Source organism: Pristis pectinata, chromosome 8 (assembly GCF_009764475.1).
Source record: "Pristis pectinata isolate sPriPec2 chromosome 8, sPriPec2.1.pri, whole genome shotgun sequence".
Classification (NCBI taxonomy): Eukaryota; Metazoa; Chordata; class Chondrichthyes; order Rhinopristiformes; family Pristidae; genus Pristis; species Pristis pectinata.
Window position 1 is genome coordinate 42372525 of NC_067412.1, and position 23042 is coordinate 42395566.

At 42.6% G+C, this 23042-nt stretch overlaps 1 protein-coding gene across 4 annotated transcripts in view; it reads right to left on the bottom strand.

Moving 5' to 3' along the window:
* The window catches only part of snx8a (sorting nexin 8a), a 47316-nt gene extending 28125 nt beyond the window's left edge, over positions 1-19191 (bottom strand). For 3 of the 4 annotated variants that reach the window (XM_052021276.1, XM_052021275.1, XM_052021277.1), the window contains exons 1-5: positions 18987-19191; positions 8518-8645; positions 7631-7763; positions 5144-5331; positions 3721-3838 (exon numbers count right to left, since the gene is read on the bottom strand). In XM_052021276.1, coding sequence (XP_051877236.1) covers positions 3721-3838; positions 5144-5331; positions 7631-7763; positions 8518-8645; positions 18987-19008 — 589 coding nt within the window. In that variant the 5' untranslated portion in view covers positions 19009-19191. The remainder of the gene's footprint in view (positions 1-3720; positions 3839-5143; positions 5332-7630; positions 7764-8517; positions 8646-18986) is intronic. The other variant, XM_052021278.1, reaches the window with a different exon arrangement.
* Positions 19192-23042: the final 3851 nt, after the last annotated feature.

Genomic DNA, 23042 nt, shown 5'->3' on the forward strand with positions numbered 1-23042 from the left:
ATGTACCTAGACCTCTGGCTGTTCACCTTCCCGAGTACTTTCTGCAGCCATTCAGAGATATCCTTGACCCTGATGCAACACACCACCCTGGCATCTCTTCTGCGGCCACAGAATCGCCTGTCTGTCCCCCTCACTTTCAAGTCTCCTATCACTATCACCCTGTCTAATTGCACTTTTTCCCCTCTGAGCCTCAGAGCTAGTCACAGTGCTAGAGACCCGACTACTGCTGCTAGCACCTGAAAGAACATCCCGCTCAACAGTATCCAAACTGTTTGTAAGGGGAATAGCCACAGGGGAACCCTGTACTGACCGCCTATTCCCCTTACTGTTCCTGGTGGTCACCCATCCATTCGAAGCCTGTACTTTGAGTGTGACCACCTCTGTAAGTCTCATATATGATGTTCTCAGATTCCTGGATGATCCTGAGAACATCTAACTCCAGCTCCAGTTCCTTGACCCAGTCTGTCAGGAGCTGCAGCTGGGTGCATTTCCCACAAATATAGTCATCATGGAGACCTTGAGGTTCCCTGACTTCCCACATCCTGCAGGAGGAGCATTCCACTGCTCTGACTGCCATCCTGCCTACACCGAAACAAGTGTTAAAGATTAACAACAAAATAAAACCTTACTTGTTCTTATCTGTGCCTCCTCACCAAAGCCTCTGCAAAGATACGAACTCACTCCCACACCAGGCCCAGTTACTCAGCCTCCTCACACCAAAGCCTCCCCACTCCTACACTGGCCCACTGTCACAATCGCTGCACCGCTTGATCCTACCTTCTTCTTACTGGCTGCTGTTAATTAGCTAATTAGACAATCAACTATTAACTAACAATTAGCAAATTTGCCTCTTTTAAGAGTCTTGTAAAGTGAAACTCACAAGCAAGCCCCAAGACCTACCTCTTTTAAACTCTCCTGCTCTCGCTCCAAGTCTTGAGCCCTGTAAATACTCTGGGATGCAAATGATCAGACCCTGAGAATTTACTAGCTTTTAATATAATTTCTCCAGCACTTGTTTCCGCCCCACTAATATTAATTTCCTTTAAATGCCTCTTTCTCGTTACATTCTCAATTACCTACCATTTCTGGTAAGTTATTTATGTCCTCCTCCATGAGGATGGAACCAAAGTACATTCAATTGCTCTGCCATTTCATTATTTTCCATTATAAATTCTCCTACTTCTGACTGCAAAGGACCCACACTTGTCTTCACTAATCAATTTTCTTTTTACATACTTTTAGAAGCTTTTACAGTCTGCTTTTATGCCACTTGAAAGTTTACTTTCAAACTCTATTTTTGCTCTCAATTACTTATTTCTTTTTGCTCAACTCTAAGCTGTTCCTAATCCTCAGACTTGCTACTTTTTCTGGCAACTTTGTGACTTTGTTTTAAATCTAGTACTATCCTTTATTTTGAGGAATGGTTGGGTTACTTTTGTATTTTTGTAAAAGGAACGTATAACTGCTGCAGTTCTGTATTTGTCCCTTAAATATTTGCCATTGCCTATCCACTGTCATGCCTTTCAACGAAGCTTCCCAATTTCTCTAAGCCAACTCATCCCTTATACCTTTGTAGTTTCCTTAACTTAGATGTAGGATCGTAGTAAGTTTTTCTAAGTTAGCCAATCCTTGATGCAAAGGTAGAAAGAGATAATGAAAAAAAATTAAGCAGATGGAGTCAGGCGAGGGGTGGGGAAAGAGAGGAAAGGGGAAAGTAGAGACAGAGGCTGGAAGGTGATAGTGGAACAAGGGAGGGATGATGGGCAGATGGAACCAGGTGGTGAAGAGGATGGGAAGGAGGAAGGGCAACAAGCTTTGGTTTGGGGAGGTGGTTTGGGATGGAATGGAATGGAAAGGGTGAATGCATGTAGGCCTTTTCCCCTCAGATTGGGTAAAACTAGAACCAGATGTCATAGGTTTAGGGTGAAAGGTGAAATATTTAAAAGGGTAATCTGAGGGGGATCTTCTTCACTCAGAAGGTGGTGAGAGCGTGGAATGAGCTGTCAGCAGAAGTGGTAGATAGGGGTTCAATTGTAACATTTAAGAGAAGTTTGGATAGGTACATGGATGAGAGAGTTATGGTCCGGGTGCAGGTAGATGAGACTAGGCAGTAAACCTGGTCGGCATGGACTAGGTGGGCCAAAGGGCCTGTTTCTGTGCTGTAGTGTTCTATGACTCTATGTGAGCAAAAAGGAGAGAGAACCTAGGTGGACCAGTAGGAGTGGTAAAGGAACACTGGGGGTGTGAGGTACACAGAACTGGAATCCTCCATTTCCCAGACATCAACTCTCACCACCTCCCCCTTCCCCCCACCAGACAGAACATAGAGTTTCCTTTGTCCTCACCTTTCACCCATCTAGCCTTTGCATCCAGCATATAACCCTTTGCCATTTCCACCAGCTCCAATGGGATCCCACCAATAACATCTTCCCCTCCCCACTCCTTTCTGCTTTCCACAGGGACCACTCTCCGTGACCCCTAGCCCACTCATCCCTCTCTGACCCCTGGCATGTTCCCCTGCAGGCATAGCAGGTGCAACATCTGTCCCTACACTACCATCCAGGGACTCAAACAGCCCTACCAGGCGAGGCAGAGATTCATCTGCACCTCCTCCGACCTGGTCTACTGCATTTGGTACTCTCAACCTGGCTTCCTTTACATTGGCAAGACCATGTGTAGACTAGGTGACCATTTGGTGGAGCACCCGTGCTCTGCCTGCAACAGCATCTTGAGTTTCCAGTTGCATGTCATTTCAATTCCCTTTCCCGTTGCACATCAACCTATTTGTCCGCAGCATTCTTCACTGTCACAGTGAAATCAAATGCCAATGAGAAGAACACCACCTCACATTCCACTTCGGTGGCCTACAGCCCAATGGTATGAACACTGAATTTTCCATTTTCAGGTAACCCACTCCCCTCACATTCCTTTCCCAACAGGTTCTCTCTTCCTTTGTTCACCTTTTCCATTGCCTTTTCTCTCACCGCCCCCCAGTTACCTAGATTTGTTACCCTCCCCCACCTGGTTCCATCTACCCATCCCCCACTCACCTATGTTTCTTCTCACCTGGCCTACACTTCCTATCCCCTTCCCCACCTGGCCATCATTCCTCCACTATCTGGTTCCACTTGTCACTTTCCAGTCTCCATCTCTACCTTCCCCCTTCCTCAACTTCCCATATCCGTTTCAACCCGTCACCCACCAGCCCTCATCGATAAACTCACTCCCCTTCCCCCACCTAGCTCTATCTGCCCATCATCCCCCACTTCACCTGGTTCCATCCATCACCTACCAGCCTCTCTCTCTAATCCCTTTAGATTGGCTACCTTCCACCTACACCCTCAGTCCTGATGCAGGGTCTCAACCCAAAACATCATCATCCCTTTACCTCCAGCAGTTTATTTTTTGCTCCAGATTCCAGCATCTGCAGTCTCATGCATCTCTACACTGGCTATTTGATCTCACAAATTCACCTGCATTTGTGCTATCAATTCAGTTATCTTTTCAGAACTGCTTCAAGAATTCAGGTACAGAAATTTTTATTTTACCTTTTTAAACCATTTTTCCCTACTTTGACTTACTTGCTGCTATGTCTTACCATTATAAATTCTGTCCCTTTCTGTCACATTCTGTTTAGCTATTATTATATGATATACAGCACTATCACCCCTTTCATTTCCCTTTATTTTTCTGTGTCTTCTCTTACTTGAATGCCTTTACCTCTTAGCATTCTCTTTGGCGGCAGTGCTGGCACCATCCTATATGGGAATCGCTGGAGCAACACCTCATGGAACACCACAAAATCATTGTATCGTCGATAAACAGATGACTTGAATCGCTGAAAAGAAAAAACACTATGATTGGAGTTTTCTTCGTTTTATATCATCTTGATTCCAAACTCCTAAGTCATGAATTTACACATCAAGGATCCAATTGCACCACTCAAACACAGCCAACTGGATGGAAATAAGCAGACTTCCCCTCAATCATCAAATCTATTCTCTTCTCATCTGACATTAATTGCTAGCTGGAACAAGAATTCCATTTTATTACCGATCTATTTCTGAGACTCCATTTGGCTGCCTTGATCAATTATAAGGAAATTATGGGTTCATGTATCCTTCCAGAGGCTTGTGCACAAAACCCCAGTGTAGCACTATGGTAAGCCTGTGTGCACTTTTGCAATATTTACCCCTCATTTAACCAGTTAAAAAAACAATCTAGTAATTTATTTAATTGTTCCTGTGGTATTTTGCCGGGATCAAAGCATCTGTTGTATTTCCCCAGTGAACACACTTAAGAAGTACTTCACTGGCTGTAACCTGATGTGGGCTGTTCTGGCGGTTGAAGAGGGCAAACATAAATGCCAGACTTCCTCTTTTCAAACTTAAGAAAGAAATTCAATATACATACCAGAATCACATGTCATAAAATAGAGATATGTGCATGGCAATTAAATTTACTGGCAACCATTCACAAAGCAGAAACAGCAAAGAGAAGGGATCATGATTCATATTGTATTGGAGGGTTCAGTGATACCAAACATTGTCTTTCAAATTAACTCACATTTATGTGATGTCTTTTTCGTGGATAAACTTTCAAGACTGTTTCACAGGTTAGGTTATCAGCGAAAATTTGACGCCACTTCAAAAAGAACAGATATTCGGACTGGATGCCAAAGCACGGTCAGTGAAATAGACTTTAAGCAGAGTCTTAAAGGTGCAGGAGATTTAGGTAGGGAATTGCTGAGCTTAGAGCCTGTATCAATGAAGTTTGGTCACCAAAGGAACTGGGGATAAAAATAGAAAATGCTAAAACATTCAGCAAGTCAGGCAGCATCTGAGGAGAGAAAGAGAGTTAATGTTTCAAGTTGATGACCTTTCATCAGGGACCAGACTTGGAAGACTGCACAAATGCCTGAAGCCTGTAAGACCGGAGGAAATTACTGATGAAGGATGTGCCAAATTTAGGGAAGAATTTGAACACACAAACTGAAATATTAAAATTAAGACTTTGGGGAACTAAGAGCCAATGCAAGTCAGCAAGCGCGGGGATTGAAGCTCAAGGATTGTGGAAGACTAAACAAAAAACCTAAGAACACTATGGCTGGCCAATGATGAATTAAACCCTTGGCCAAACTCACCTGACTGGAAACCTCATATTCCACGTGTTTTAGGAATAGACCCTTCTTCTCCGGAATTAGCTCCACCTGCACCATGTCGATGTGCAACAGGTCTTGTAGAGTCCATGACAGGAGAATGGCATTCCCCCTAGCCTGCATCCGGAGCGACTCCAGCTCACTCACGTCACCCAATTGAGGCTTTGGAAACTCTTGGGAAGAAGTAGCTTGTTATAAAGCAATACAGGGAATCCCAATCACCCTTGGTCTCACTCTTGGTTTAGAATATTTTGTGCACATCCCTTTAACCCGCTAGACACTAACAGCACACAGTCGATGAAAGACTATTCACTTCCACAAGGTACCATATTCTTGGCAATTATCCATTATAAAACTTTCTCCTCAAACTACTTTTCTCCCCAGTCATATACATGCCTGCTATAGCCCAGTGGATGGGCCTCAGACCACAGAGTCAGATGAAGAAGGGTTTGAGTTCCACTCCAAAGACACGATACAAGTCAACAATTTCAGTACAGTAATGAGCAAGCACTTTATTGCTGGTGATGCAGTCCTTTGTATGGGTCATTATGGGGTGTGATAAACAGAAGTTACATTCCAGCACAAGTAAACAAGAAACCTGGACTAGGGATCTGGAGCTACAATTTCGAATCCCACTTCAGCAGCTGGGAAATTTAAATTTGGTTAATAAAGTAACAGTAGAATAAGAAGTTGGTATTGGTAAACACGACTTAAATCACTAGATTGTTGTAGAAATCCATCTTGTTCTCCCGAGAAGTAGAGATTCAATGACATAATTTTAAGTACGATTGTTCTCATAGGTGTCCTGGCTATGATTTCTCTCTGAAAAAACATTACTGAAACACAGATAATCTAGTCGTTACTTTATTGCTCTTTTTAAGATTGTAATGTAGCCTGAACAAGGATTACACCTCAAAGTACTTCATTGGCTTTGTGACATCCCTAGATTGTGAAACATACGACATAAATGTAGGTTTGTTCATTTTTATTGGTCTCTCATCATTATTTCAGTCTCTAAACACAAGCTTCCTGGAACAAAGTAAATATATAAAACTCAAATCATTTCCTGATACTTCCTCAACTTTATTTTCTGCTATTATTATACACCATAAATGTGCTCCCCTGCTCAAGTTTACTCCTAAGTGAAGATGCTGGATACAATTACTCACATATGTATTCAACTGGTTGGTCCCACCCTAGTCCCTAGGGTGCTTAGGCTAAATGTAGGCATGAGCCTCTGGAAGTAAAGAAACAGGCAAGAATCAAGGCTTTTTTTTTAATTCACGAGGTGTGAGGAGCTTTAACCAGTATTTATTTCCCATCTCTCACGTGCTTGTTCTGAGTAACTTCCTAGAACATTTCAAAAAAGTGAAGTATCAATGAAATTACTGTGTCTAGAATTGGATATAAACCAGACCAGGAAAGGATGGCAGATTTCTTTCCCCAAGGGACATTACAGAAGCTGATGGATTTTTACCAGTTACAGTCACCATTACAGGTAACTTTGTTTTTAATTCCAGACTTATTTAACAGAATTGAAATTCCCCAGCTACCATTGTCCAGGCCAATAACAAGGCTTCTCTTCTGCACTTTTACTCTGTGTGACTTCATATCAGAGCAGCAAATACCTTCAATCACTGCTCCTTGTGGGCCAAAGGGATGTGAATAAGAGTAGAGGCTAAATCGAGGGTAAGATACCATATAAATAATGTGCCTGTTTTGTAGAAATGCACAATACCTCTATATATTCTAAGTACTATGGTGTCCAAATGCCCAATTTCATACAGTCCGGTGCTTGAATATTCATAGAATAGAATCCTATGACAGTACAGGAGTCCATTCATGCCAATGGCCCTGTACCAGCTCTTGGAAGGGCTAAGAGGATTAACCCCACATTCCTAGACTTTCCCTAGAGCTCTGTAAATATCGCCTCCTGACTTCATAAAACATTTCAAGAGCATGAAATAGGGGTGAGATACAAATTTGTATTACAGCAGAATTGCCAATTCTCAGATAAACTTCTGCTACTGGATTGCAAAGGCTTCATCAGGATATGATCTCATTTACCCTCTAACAGCTAGTACCACACATTGGACATTACCTGGATTCCCTGAGCCAGCCCCGAACTTTGCAGGACATACTAATTCTAATGTGGAAGGCACTCACAACATGGGACTAGTAAGATGGGTATGGCCAGAAAAGCATAAAGTTACAGATGAGTATTTTCAGTAAAATGCAATCTGTACTATTACTCTGGAATCTTACCAATATTGCAGGAGCACCTTCACCCCAGGGAGTGCAGTACAGCTATTTAAGGTGGCACATTCTCAGGGGCAAATGGAGACAGGCAATAATTGCTGGTTTTCCCAGCAACACCATCATTCTAAGAGTTAACTTAAGTACTGGAAAGTCAAAAGCACAACTTTGCACTCATTGACTATGAAGCTTTGCACTGGGGAGAACTCAACTTACCTTGTGCAATATTGTCCAGCAGTTTGGCCGAAGGCTGCTTCCCTTGCTGAGCCAGGGCAATCAACACCAGACCTTTGTACAGAGCAGACTTTGAGAGAGGCTCCTCCTTTGACGATTCTACAAGTTCAGCAATCTGGAACCACAGCACACAGAAATAAGTCAAACTGTTAAAGTGGGAAATGAAAATTTTCCAATTTTTGGTACAGTGCCAATGAATTCTCCCCAGGTCAGATAAATTTAGCTGTTTGAGAGATTGATGCATGAAACATGACAACTCATACATGTAAGTTTCAAAACACATTTATTGGCTATAAAGTGCTTGGAGACATCGTAAGACCAGTTACTATTACACATTCACAGGCAGCTATCAAGGTGATGCAACTTGAAGACTTTACAATGCAGTACCACTGGTTAACTTATCAGTTTTACATACTGCAGTAAAACACTGATAATTCCCCTATTCAATCCCATTAGTTCAGCATCTCACTCACCGGGCTCAGGTTCCCATACTCCTTTTCCACTGGGTTCTGTTGCCTGCTCTTCCTTGAAACTTATCTGATCCACTGAAAAATATTTTATTCTACTGTGTGCCATTTTAAAAAAAGTGAATTACAAATATATTGGAGTATTAATAGAAAAACATCCAAAAGATTGGAAAACTTACTAGTCCAGCAAACATGCTGGATTAACAGCATTTTACTACTCTATAACTCAATCTCCAGTGTCCAATATACAATCTGCTTAATCCACCCCGGTCATTAACTCTCCAACTTTTAACACTCCCATGTATCTATTAACCATTCAAAAAGGCCCTCCAATAATTTCTGTTCTATATCCTATATCCTTTATAGATCACGTCACTTCATGCAGGGAGATTGCTGTATTACCTGATTCTGTATAACAGGTGGCAATTTGGTTCTATTCAACAGCTTGTGAAAGACACTTCCCTGCACTCGGTCCTCCTGCTTACAGCAAATTGCTTCATATACTTCTCGGTAATAGGGCGGCACATCACCTAGAGTAAAAGAAGGATGGATTGATAGAATAAAAATAGCAAATTCCAATGTGGAATTTTCCAAGTTGTATACTGCCCATCTCCCCTCCATCTTTCAGTCCAGGTAAAGGGTCTCGACCCAAAACATCGACTGTCCAAAACACAGACCAGAGCTTAAGGCAGCAGAATCCAATACTTCCCTGGGCAATAAAAGTTGACATTGCATTCTAAGCCCATATCCTGCTAAAATGAATTTAAAATATTGTCAAGTTGTGAAACCTTGTAGGATTTTGTTTTAAGAACTCACTGCTCATCCCACTCTGGCCTCCTCCAATTCCAATCCCTTCAGACCTTAACTTTTCTACTTAAGACAAAGAACAGTACAGCGCAGAAAGAGGCCCTTTGGCTCAAGGTGTCCATACTGACCATGATGCCAATCCAAAGCTACTCCCATTTGCCTGAACGTGGTCTATATCCTTCCATTCTCTGCCTGTTATCGTGCCTGCCTAAATACCTCTTAAACATTGCTATCATATCTGCTTCCATCAGCTCCTCTGGCAGCAGTTTCCACTGTATAAATAAAAACTTGCCTTGTAAATCTCCTTTAAACTTCCGCCCCTCACCTTAAAGCCATCTCCTCCTCCTCAACACTGTTAGGCACTACTGTATCCCTATAACCTAGCAATCTACCACTCACGCATTCCAGTCAGGGTCAACTTTTAATCTGATTATGCTTTTGGAACCATGATTCTCAAAAATCACACCATCAATTTTCATCACTTCATTTCTGGTTCTGCTCTGGACTAACTGCTAGAGATCGATTTCCATGATTAATCAAAAATTCCATTGTTTGATCATGCTACTGCTAAGATGGTATACAGTGAATTAGGCAGTCAAAAAAGAAATCACAAAATCCTCATCAGTATCAATGCCTTTAAGGCAGTTAAGAAACTGGGGAAAGTACACCAACAATGCAATGTCTATGGCTGAATTCATCTTTGCAAAACAAGTAATATTCCTTGTACTTTCGAGGAAACACTAAACCCAGATATCATCTTTTAATACAAGTTCCCATACAATGTTTTCTCACTAGCCATCCTTAAGACAATGCACATAGACTAAAATACCTTTTGTTTTTGAAGAATACAGGCACAGTGGTGTAGCGGTTAGCATAATGCTATTACAGCACCAGCGACCCAGGTTCAATTCCAGCTGCTGTCTGTAAGGAGTTTGTACGTTCTCCCCGTGTCTGCATGGGTTTCCTCCGGGTGCTCCAGTTTCCTCCCACATTCCAAAGACATACTGGTTAGGAAGTTTGTGGGCATGTTATGATAGCACCAGAAGCGTGGCAACACTTGCAGGCTGCCCCAGAACACTCTATACAAAAGATTCATTTCACTGTGTGTTTCGATGTACGTGACTAATAAAGATATCTTAGTCGAGACGAAAGCTGAAAAGAAAATCCAATGTGGAAGCTGTGTGGTGATAAGGCAGTCCCTACAATTTACATCCACTCCATACTGCATCAGCTCTACATTTCCTGTGAATAGGTCTGCAAAATTGAAAGGGTGTGAGCAACTGTTAATCAGCTACCAAATACCTGGGCTTTTGCACTCAGATCACTCCAGCTTCACCAATGTGTTACAATAGGTGAAAAGTCAATTTATCAGTTGTAAGCATGCATTAATCAGCACAGATGCAGCTGAAAGGGGTCATCTCTAACAGCAGGAGAGATCATTACACCTCAAAGCTGGACAGCCCTAACCAATAAGGTGTTTTCCCATTAAATTCTGTTCCTTAATTTCACACCAACTATCAAAAAGAATTGCAAAAGTAAAGCTTCCAACTCTAAAGAGGGGAAAATGGAATGGGCCCGGGTATACCTGATGGTTTACAAATGACTGACAACACAGCACTGCTGAAACCAAATCCAAAATCATCCTTCTACTACAGACCTGACTCCCAGTCACTGATTTCCCGGAAGAACAAAACTTTAATCTAATGCAGTTAGGAACCTGTGGAAATCAGAGAGCACAGTGTTGGCTTTACAGTCACAATCGAACCCACAAAGGATCCAACTGGTCATTGGCACTTCAAACCATTATCATCTCTGATCCATCAATCCCTTGCATGCATATGCCTACTTCTGGATGGATTGCTTCATCCAGGTCCAAGAACTGTTCCAAAAAGAGTGCCCTAAAACCAGCAATATTACCCAAATGAAAAGCTCTCCATGAGACCATAAGACATAGGAGCAGAATTAGGTCATTTGGCCCATCAAGTCTGCTCCACCATTCGATCATGGCTGATTTATTTTTCACCCTCAACCCCATTCTCCTGCCTCCTCCCCATAACCTTTGATGCCCTTACTAATCAAGAATCTATCAACCTCTGCTTTAAATATACCCAACGACTTGGCCTCCACAACCATCTGAGGCAATAAATTCCACAGATTCACCACCCTCTGGCTCAAGAAATTCCTCACCTCTGTTCTGAAGGTACGTCCTTCTATTCTGAGGCTGTGCCCTCTGGCCCACTACCAGAAATATCCTCTCCACATCCACTCTACCCAGGCCTTTTAATATTTGGTAGGTTTCAATGAGATTCCACCACCCCCCCCCCCCCCCCCATCCTTCTAAACTCCAGCAAGTACAGGCTAAGAGCCAAACACTCCTTATATGTTAACCTTTTCATCCCTGGGATCATCCTCATAAACCTCCCATGGACCCTTTCCAATGCCAGCACATCCTTCCTCAGATATGGGCCCAAAATTGCTCACAATACTCCAAATGTGGTCTCACCAATGCCTTATAAAGCCACAACATGACATCCTTGCTTTTATATTCTAGTCTTCTTGAAATGAATGCTAACATTGCATTTGCCTTCCTTACTACCGACTCAACCTGCAAATTAACCTTTAGGGAATCCTGCACTAAGACTCCCAAGTCCCTTTGCATCTCCGATTTCTGAATTCACTCCCCATTTGAAATAGTCTACGCCTTTATTCCTTCTACCAAAGTGCATGACCGTACACTTCTCTGACGTATTCCATCTGCCACTTCTTTGCCCATTCTCCCAACCTGTCCATGTCCTTCTGCAGACTCCCTGCTTCCTCAACACCATCTGCCCCCCCAACTATCTTTGTATCATCCACAAACTTGGCCACAATGCCATCAATTCCGTCATCCATATCACTAACATATAACATGAAAAGTAGCGGAACACCACTGGTCACCGGCAGCCAACCAGAAAAGGCCCCCTTTATTCCCACTCTTTGCCAGTCAGCCAATCTTTTATCCATGCTAGTACCTTTCCTGTAATACCATGGGTTCCTATCTTGTTTAGCAGCCTCATGTGCGGCAACTTGTCAAAGGCCTTCTGAAAATCCAAGTAAACAACATCCACTGACTCTCCTTTGTCTATCCTGCCTATTACTTCCTCAAAGAATTCCAACAGATTTGTCAGGCAAGATTTCCCCTTAAGGAAACCATGCTGATCTTGGCCAATTTTATCATGTGCTTCCAAGTACCTCGAAACCTCATCCTTAATTATGGACTCTAACATCTTCCCAACCACTGAAGTCAGTCTAACTGGCCTATAATTTCCTGTCTTTTGCTTCCCTCCCTTCTTAAAGAGTGGAGTGACATTTGCGATTTTCCAGTCCTCCGGAACCACTCCTGAATCTAGTGATGCTTGAAAGATCACTAATAATGCCTCCACAGTCTCTTCAACTATCTCTTTCAGAACCCTAGGATGTAGTCCATCTGGTCCAGGTGACTTATCCACCTTCAGACCTTTCAGCTTCCCAAGCACCTTCTCCTTAGTAAAAGCGACTACATTCACTTCTGCCCCATGTCTCTCAAATTTCTGGCACATTGCTGGTGTCTTCCACTGTGAAGACCGATGCAAAATACTTATTCAGTTCGTCTGCCATTTCTTTGTTCCCCATTACTACTTCTCCAGCGAAATTTTCCAGCGGTCCAATGTCCATTCTTGCCTCTTTTACTCTTTATATATCTGAAAAAACCTGCTATCCTCTTATGTTTTGGCTAGTTTACCTTCATATTTCATCTTTTCTCCCCTTATTGCTTTTATAGTTGCCTTCTGTTGGTTTTTAAAAGATTCCCAATCCTCCAGCTTCCCACTGATTTTTGCAATATTGTAGGCCTCTCTTTTCCTTTCATGCTGTCTTTGACTTCCCTTGTCAGCCATAGTTGCCTCATCCTCCCTTTAAAATGCTGCTTCTTCTTTGGGATGAACTGATTCTGCATCTTCTGAATTACTTCCCAGAAACTCCTGCCATTGCTGCTCTACCGTCATCTCTGCTAGGGTCCCCTTCCAATCACCTTTGTCCAGCTCCTCTCTCATGCCTCTGTAGTTACTTTTACTCAACTGTAATACCGATACATCCAATTTTAGCTTCTCCCTCTCAAACTGCAGGATGATTTCTATCATATTATGATCATTGCCCCCTAAGGGTTCCTTTACCTTAAGCTCCCTAATCAAATCTGGTTCATTGCACAACACCAAATCCAGAATTGCCTTTTCCCTAGTGGGCTCAACCACAAGCTGCTCTAAAAAGCCATCTCGTAGGCATTCTACAAATTCCTTCTTCTTGGGATCCAGTACCAACCTGATTTTCCCCCAATCTACCTACTTATTGAAGTCCTCCGCTGTAGTTTGTACCCCACATCCCAGCTGCTAGGCAGAGGCCTATATACAACTCCCAACAGGGTCTTTTTACCCTTGCAGATTCTTAAGTCTACCTGCAAGGATTCTACATCTTCTGATCCTATGTCACTCCTTTCTAAGGATTTGATTTCATTTTTTTTAAACCAACAGAGCCATCCCACCTCCTCTGCCCACTCGCCTGTCTTTTTGATAGGATGTGTACCCTTAGATGTTTAGCTCCCAGCTGTGACCTTCTTTCAACCACGACTGTGATGCCCACAACATCATACCTGCCAATTTCTAACTGCGCTACAAGCTCATCAACCTAATTTCATATACTGTGTGCATTCAAATATAACACCTTCAGTCCTGTATTCACCACCCTTCTTCTCAAATTTGTCTCCATGTTGCCTGAAGTTAAATTCTTATCCCTTTCCGTCTTATTCTTTATTCTGGTAACATCAGTAACTTCCCTTGCACTCTTTCCCTTTTACTTTATCCATACTTTTCCAATCTGTTGAACTCTTTCCCCCCTCCCCCCCATTATTTAGTTTAAAGCCCTATCTACAACCCTAATTATGCGATTCGCCAGGACCCTGATTCAGGGTCCAGGTTTCAGGGTCCATGGTTCAGGTGAAGCCCGTTCCATTAGAACAGCTCCCTCCTTCCCCAATACTGGTGCTAATGTCCTATTTGAGAACATCATCATTGGCAGGAAGGGTTCTGCCTGACCTCATTGAGAGTGTTGGCAAAACTGGTAAAGTGGACATCTGCTCAAGCTATGTTCATTCAATGAGCTACATATAACAAATGTTTCTACTGATGTGGAGACAACACAAATTATCAGCGCCGCCCACAATCTGAACTCTGGCATCAATAGAACTTGGTATTGGTTTATTATTGTCACTTGTACCGAGGTACAGTGAAAAACTTGTCTTGCATACCATTCGTACAGATCAATTCATTACACAACAATAACAGAATACAGGGTAGTGTCACAGCTACAGAGGAAGTGCATTGCAGGTAGACAATAAGGTGCAAGGTAATAACAAGGTAGATTGTGAGGTCAAGAGTCCATCTCATCGTATAAGGGAACTGTTCATTTGTCTTAATAACATTGGGATTGAAGCTGTCCTTAAGCCTGGTGGTATGTGCCCTCAGGGTCCTGTATATTCTACCTGATGAGAGAGGGGAGAAGAAAGAATGACGCAGGTGGGTATGGCCTTTAATTATGCTGGCTGCTTCACCAAGGCAGCGAGAGGTATAGACAGAGTCCATGGAGGGGAGGCTGGTTTCTGTGATATGCTGGGCTGTGCCTACAACTCTCTGCAGTTTCTTGCAGTCCCAGGCAGAGCAGGTGCCATACCAAGCCGTGATGCATCCAGATAGGATGCTTTCTATGGTGCATAAAAACTTGATTGCAACTCGCCTACAAGCCATCCATGATACGATTATGTGATCTGATCAAAGCGCTGGTTGTAACCCTGATCATTCATTGCTTCCTCAGAAATTGTAAAAGAGCTGTAACTAAATGTATGGAAACTACAGCTACAAAATTTGCATATCAAATCTCTCTCAGGGGCTCTAGTATTTCTTAATCTATTTAAGACTATTAAGCAAAAATGGGATCAGTTCAGAGGTGTCACTAAAGGACCTTGCACTCTTACAGTCCCTTTAAATCATAGCTTAAAATGATTGAGTTGTTTAAATACTGAATTAATTCTATGCACAGGAAGATGTTCAGCTTGCAAAAATAATAAGATACATCTTAGTATGTTCAAAAAGCAAAATAATTCATATACTGAAAAACTGAAATGAAAACAAAAAATTATTGTGAATACTCAGGTTAGACACCATCTGTGGAGAGAGAAACCATTTCAAGAGAGCCAGGAAAAGTTTAAAAAAATGTTTTAATTTGCAGAGAGGTGGAGAGAATCTCTAATTAAGCAGAGACCAAAATGACAAATAGTGGTGGTGCTGACTGAGCAAGGGTGCTGAGGGTTTGTTAACTGCAGCTGGAGAGATGGACGAGGACTGACAAGAAGAATGTCTGTTCATTCATAGGCAAATGGTCAAAAATGATAGTGTCCAGTTGTGTGAATGTGATCAAAAAGCTGATCAAGGTGACAATCAAGCAAAGTGTGGGAAGATCTGTGCAATAAGCAAATGGCTCAATATACTGAATATTCACTCAGAATTTTCTTCATATGAAAATGCAGTAACTCTGCTCTCTGAACACTTGACCTCACAACACTGACAGGATTTGACCATGAACAAACTAAAGAAAAAAAATCCACTGATCAGCTCTTTGCAGCAAAGCCCCAGGTGTAGACTCCATAAAAGGTAGTTTTTCAGTGTAGCAAACCTAACCTCCTCCCCAATCTATACAAACTAATATGCAGGTTTAAGTGAAGGTGAAGTTTCTCAAGACATGAAAGATGCAGGCATAGTCCATACATAATAAACATCATAGATGTGAGCAACTGTATTAACTCTTGTGGTATATCCCTGCTTACTATCACTGGAAAGCTGGTATGCCAAAGTTTTCCTGTCAAGACTAGAGACTCTTGTTGATGTGGTGTGCCTAAAGTCTCAAAGATCTCATATTCAAGAGGCTGGTACAAGAAATGTGTCATGAACAAGGAAACCTGTTTATAGTAAAGCTTTTGACCTCACAAGCTGGAATGATTTTGTTTTCCAAAGCTTGAATAAGATGGGCTAACCATCATCAAGTCTACATTATTTTACAGTTGAATTGATCATGTCAAATAGAGCTGTTCCCAACTCAGATTCTCTATTATTTTACCTAAATATTCATTCAGTAACTTTTCAGGAGAATATCTTCAGACCAGGTCCAATGCAAAACGCTTTAATTCTAAGTGAAAATAAAACCCAAGATGGTCTTGATTATTAAATATGCTTTGTCAATAATGTAGCACTTATTAGTCTTTCAAAGGACTGCAAAATTTCATGGATTGCTTCTCTTGTGCTCGTCATGGTTTCAGCCTAAATACTGCAATCACAGGTCAACAAGTTAATTGCCCTTGTGAAGTTCAAATAAAGGGGGAAAGCCTGGAAACATCTGAAATGTTCACTTACTTGGGCTCCACCATTTCACAAAATCTTGACTTGGAATCTGAAATCAGTGCCACTTTGGAAAGGCAAGCAACAGCATGACAGCCTCAAAAGAGTTTGGAAATACACAACATTCATTCTATTGACAAATTGATCCACCTATAATCCTTGCATACTTGTCTTCCTATCAGTGAAACATCAACCCCTTACTTCAACAATGAAAGAGAAGGGAACAGTTCATCATCTTCAATGCCTCTTCAGTATCCTAGACATAATATGACATGACAAAGTCTCCAACTGGAACTGGACAAGATACCCAGTATGTTCCTGCTCCCAAGAATGAGAAACCTCTTTGGTTAAGACATGTAAATTTATCAGCACTGGCCAAACCTTCAAAGTCTAAAATGGACTTGGGTATTTTTTTTGTTCTAGTTGTATTCTTTCTTGTAAGAATTGTTTAATTATTGTTTCTTTTGTAAATGCTGCTTATATAATGCTATGTGCCTGTAATGCTGCTGCAAGTAAGTGTTTCATTGCACCTATGCATATGTGTACTTGTGCATGTGACAATAAACTCAACTTTGACATATCCCAAATTCCATTTTATTTGCAAAAAAATCCCTTAGGAATCAATCGCTTTGGACCAGTAAGTGGAAAGCGGAAATGGACTTCAAGACGGAGGGGATCAATAGTGAGACAGAAAAGAGACACTACAGCCAGGCAAGATAAAATGAAACATCATCAATACCGAGTTTACATGCACAACTTGCCAAAAGACCCATTTGTCGAGCAAGATTGCCCAGCCGCTCAAATCTGGCAACTCACCAAAGTACAATCATGATTTCCTGAGCCTTTGGTTGCCAATGATGAGTCACCACAATAACCGTATTTAAATTTTTGACTACTGTATTGCATTATGCATTAACCATCACAATGTTCAATAGTACATAGACAATAGTACAATGATACAAATTTAAAACAAGTGTATTGTTCAAAATTGGATATGACACTCCAGTTTTAGCTCAAGTATTGTTTTATAACATAACATCCCTGCTTTTGTACTCCATCCCTCCATTTACGAAGCCCCGTATCCCATAAGCATTGCTACTCCCTCATCATGGACAGCCACTATCAAAGATTTATGCACATAGACACATTCCAGATCCCTTATCCTTCTACAAATTTTAGAATTGTGTTGTTTAATCTAGGTTGTCTCTCCTCATTCATTCTCCCTGAATGCATGTCCTGACCCAAGTGTGCATCAGGTTGTAAGACAAGTTTTTCACTGTACCTTGGTGCAAGTGACAATAATAAACCAATACCAATTTCATTGAAAGGGGAAGAAAATAATGTGGCTTTAAGTAGTAAAATAACAACAGGACACAGATCTAATAACTAAGAAAACTGTACATATTTCAGCACATAATTCAAGTTGACATTCTAGTCTAATACTGAGGGAATGCTAGATTGTCAGAGGTAATGTTTTGGAATAAAACATTAAACCAAGACCTCTTCTATCTGTTCACCTGAACAAGAAAGTTTCCATAGCATGATCTGAGTATCAGAGAATCCTTCAAAATAGCTGGAACAATATTTAAGCACACAATCAACATCACCCTTTGTCAGATCATTTCACCCTTTGTTCATATTTGGTTAAAAGACGGTCATCTTTAACAGTTCAAAGAGTCAATTCATTGGTTATGTGGCAGTTTGGGGCATGAGAAACACAAAACAAACACCAGCTCTCCTTCAATGCAACGTGTAACCGACAGGAAATTACAGCACTCGAAAAATGAGGGGAGCACAATGTACTTTTCTTTCTCCATATTCCAAAGTGATGAAATAAAAGGCAGATTAAAAGAATATTTTAAACTTTATTTAATAGTCGAACGAGTATACAAATTATTCTTGCGTTGATGTAAAAAAGGAACTTGCTACCCACAATTCTATGCAAAGCTGTGAACTTTTAAGAATTACAAATAACTACATTCCAGATCACTGAATACAGTCCTGTACATAAATAAATGTGGAGACAAAGCGCAGTGATCGATTCACAATCGATATTATTGATATATCATTGCCAATGTGATAGAAAATAAATGCATAAAGCGGTTTTATATTGTCTTGAGTTCTAAAACTAATTATATTCAAACTGTACAATTAACAGGTTATATAAGCTGTTATTCAAAGCGCACAAAATTGTCAGCGGAAAAAAAAGTTTCCTTGAAGGACTGTGCACTGCAGAGTGCCACAGTAATACAAGTCGGGTCTATGAAGGGGGCAGAGGGGTCTCGATCACCAAGAGGGTTGGAGCGAGAACAAGGGGACCCCCGTTGAGGGGACGAGGTGGGGACAAGAGGAAGATGGCGAGCGGTTGCTCGGGGAGGGGAGGAAAGGAAGAGGGTTTGGGGAGGGGGAAGGAGTGCGGGTGGGCTCGGGTCCGGAGGAGGGGCTCGGGGGTCCCCCGTGTGCCGCATTGCCCGCTCCCGGGCATTTCCATCCATGACAGCCCCCGGCCGGGGAAGGACTGCGCACAAGAACCTGGGAGCTCAGCCCCTTAGGTCCGAGCGCTCGCCCTCCCGCCTGGCGGGACAAGTTGTCCTCCCTCTCTCCTACCTTCGGTAATCTCCGTCTCCATGGCCGGATCATGTGAGCCGGGCAACGGCCGTCTGATTCCCTCAGCAATAAACGCGGTTCAACATTAATAATGTCCTTCAATTCCACTCCCGATATTTTAGTTAAACCGCTGTCTTTCCTACATTCTCCCGCCTTTCACCACTTCACTCCCGTTACTTGCCCGTGGTTTGCGCCCACGCTCCAATTTTGCCCCCCTCCCCATGGGGTCCCCTGCGCATGCGCCTCCATCAGATATCGCCTGCGATACCGATCAGGAGAATCGGTTTGATCTCGCGGGCCGACTGAAAGCGGCGCGAAGTGAACATCGAACGAGGTCGCCGTGCGGACTCCATAGGTTCAACACAAGTTTCAAAATTAGGTTTATTACTACTGACATATGTCGTGAGATTTGTTGTTTTGCGGCAGCGGTACAGTGCAATACCTAAAAATTACTATGTTACCTAAAAGAATAAATAAATGGCGCGAAAGAGGAAGAATGAGGTAACATTCATGGAGGGCTCAGAAATCTGAGGGCAGAGGAAAAGAAGCTGTTCCTAAAACATTGAGTGTGGGTCTTCAGGCTCCTGTACCTCCTCCCTGATGGTAGTAATGAGAAGAGGGCATGTTCTGGATGGTGAGGGTCCTTAATAATAGATGTCACCTTCTTGAGACACTACATCTTGAAGATGACCTAGATGGTGGGGGAAGGTTGTGCCCATGATGGAGCTGGCTGAGTCTGCAACCCTCTGCAGCCTCTTGCGATCCTGCACATATTAGTGCCTCCATACCAGGTGGTGATGCAACCAGTCAGAATGCTCGCCACCGTACATCTGTAGAAATTTGCATGAGTCTCTGGTGACATACCAAATCTCCACAAACTCCTAATTAAGTAGAGCCACTGGCATGCCTTCTTCATGATTGCATCAATGTGTTGGGCCCAGGATATATCCTCTGAGATGTTGATGCCCAGGAACTTGAAGCTGCTCACCCTTTCCACCATTGACTTCTCAATGAGGATCGGTGTGTGTTCTCTGGACTTCCCCTTCCTGAAGTCCACGATCAGTTCCTTGGTCCTGCTGATGTTGAATGTGAGTTTGTTGTTGCGACACCACCCAACCAGCTGACCTATCTCACTCCTGTGATTCTCAATCTGAGATTCTGCCAACAACAGTGGTGCCATCGGCGAATTTATAGGTGGCATTTGAGCTGTGCCTAGCCACACAGTTGTGAGTGTAGAGAGAGAAGAGCAGTGGGCTAAGCACGCATCCTTGAGGTGCGCCTGTGTTGATTGTCAGCGAGGAAGAAATGTTATTACCGATCCACACTGACTGTGGTCTCACGATAAGAAAGTAAAGGATCCAGTTGCAGAGGGAGGTACGGAGGCCCAGTTTCTGAAGCTTGTTGATTAGTACTGAGGGGATGATGGTGTTCAATACCAAGCTGTAATGGATAAACAGCAGCCTCACATATGTATTGCTGTTGTCTAGGTGCTCCAAAGTTTTACTGAGATCACTTTGCCTTAAAATCTCCACATTGCAACCATGATTGCAATTTTTCAGAACGCCTTTATCTGATCAAGTCAATTCCAGATTTGAGTCCTGCCCTTGGAACTTCAGAACAAAAATGTAGACTACTGAGCGGTATTGCTGGGTGAACTGCTGAACCAAGACTCTACCTACTCTCAGAGTCTTAGGTGAATATTAAAGGACCCACTGCACAATTTTAGAGAAGAGACTCCTGGCCAATATTTATCCCTCATTCAATATCACTAATCGTAGAATGGAGACTCAAGAGCCTGCAGATGCTGAAATCTGGAGTGAAAACAAAACACTAGACCAGATGAAGGGCCATTTCCCTCACAGAGGCTGCCTGACCTGCTGAGTTCCATCAGCAGTTTGGTTTTTTGCTCACTAATTGTATAATCTGCAGGACAGAAGGCAGCCATTTGGTCCCATATCAGTGCCAGCTCCTTAATGATTCTAATTGGTCCTACACCCAGCGTTTCTCCCCAGTAATCTTGAAATTTAATGCTATTCAAGTATGTCCAAATTACTTTTGGAAGTCCTTATGGAATTTAATTCTACCATTCTTTCAGGTTGTGTCCTCTACACCTTAGCATGATCTGGAGTACACAACCTGAAAGGATGACCTAAAAGACCTACTCTCTAAAACATTGATGCTACAGGTCGGGTTTGAACTTTCTCACTTTGAAACAGGCCATATTTTCGGAGCAAGTTAAATAGCATTATTATCTTAACCTTTTATATTGTCTACTTCCAATAAAAATTTATTTTAGACATAAAGTCAATGAATTAAAGATTACTAAAATAAGATCAGGATATGCTGGAAATATCCAGCAAGTCAGGTAAGATCTGTGAGGCTTTGGGTTATCTGAAATGTTCACTTCAATAACTCAATATTAAATTCAACAATTTCAAATGTAAGCTTTTCCTGTTTGTGTCAGCACTGGCCAATTCTGATGTAAGTTCGTCCACCAGTAACATTTACTGAGTTTTTTCTTCTCTCCACAGATGCTGTCTGATCTGCTGAGTACTAATTTTTATTTGAGATTTCCAAGATGTTTCTCTCTCTACTGCCCTCATACACCTCCTTCTATTCCCACTTCTGCAGACAGAGAGCCTGCAGAATTAACAATCATCGACCACCCCCTCTTAGTCAACATCTTCACTACTTGTGTCGTTCAGTTTTCTCTTAAGAGTTTCTCTTAAGAGGTTTTTCAACTGGGGAAGGGCGAACTATGCGGCTATAAGGAGAGAACTTGGGAGTGTAAATTGGGATGTCCTTTTTGAAGGAAAATGTACCATGGAGATGTGGTCGATGTTCAGGGATCTTATGCAGGATGTTAGGGATAAATATGTCCAGGTGAGGCAGAGAAGGAATGGCAGGGTGAAGGAACCGTGGGTGACGAGAGAGGTGGAACGACTTGTTAGGGAGAAGAAGGTATAAGCAGCAAGGTTCAGACAGGGCCTGTGAGGAATATAGGGTAGCGAGGAAGGAACTTAAGAAAGGGCTGAGGAGAGCTAGAAGGGGACATGAAAAGGCTTTGGCTAGTAGGGTTAAGGAAAATCCCAAGGCCTTTTTCAAGTACGTGAAGGGTAGGAGGATGGCTAGGGTAAAGGTAGGTCCGATTAAGGACAAAGGTGGGAGAATTTGCCTGGAGGCGGCGGAAGTGGGAGAAGTTCTCAATGAGTACTTCTCTTCGGTATTCACCAGGGAGAGGGGTCTTGATGATGTGGAAGGGAGTGCTGGTAGGGGTAATGTTCTCGAGGTTGTAGATATCAAGAGAGAGGATGTGTTGAAGTTGTTAAATAACATTAAGACAGATAAATCTCCGGGGCCTGACGGGATATTCCCCAGGCTGCTTCGAGAGGCTAGGGAGGAGATTGTTGAACCACTGGTAAGGATCTTTGAGTCCTCGTTGTCCACGGGGATGGTGCCAGAGGATTGGAGGGTTGCGAATGTTGTCCCCTTGTTCAAAAAAGGTAATAGGGATAGGCCAGGGAATTATAGACCGGTGAGTCTCACGTCTGTGGTGGGTAAGCTGTTAGAAAGGATTCTAAGGGATAGGATTTATGAACACCTAGAGAATCATGGACTGATTAGGGACAGCCAGCATGGCTTTGTGAAGGGAAGATCTTGCCTCACAAGCCTGATAGAGTTCTTTGAGGAGGTGACCAGGAAGACTGATGAGGGCAGTGCGGTGGACGTGGTTTATATGGATTTTAGTAAGGCGTTTGATAAGGTTCCTCATGGTAGGCTTCTTCAGAAGGTCAGAGGCCAAGGGATCCAAGGAAGCTTGGCTGTGTGGATTAGGAATTGGCTTGCCTGTAGAAAGCAGAGGGTTGTGGTGGAAGGAGTGCCCTCGGATTGGAAGGCAGTGACTAGTTGCGTCCCGCAGGGATCGGTTCTGGGACCTCTACTTTTTGTGATACTTATAGATGACTTAGATGAGGGGGTGGAGGGCTGGGTTAGTAAGTTTGCGGACGACACTAAGATAGGCGGTGTTGTGGATAGTGTGGAGGGCTGTCGGAGCTT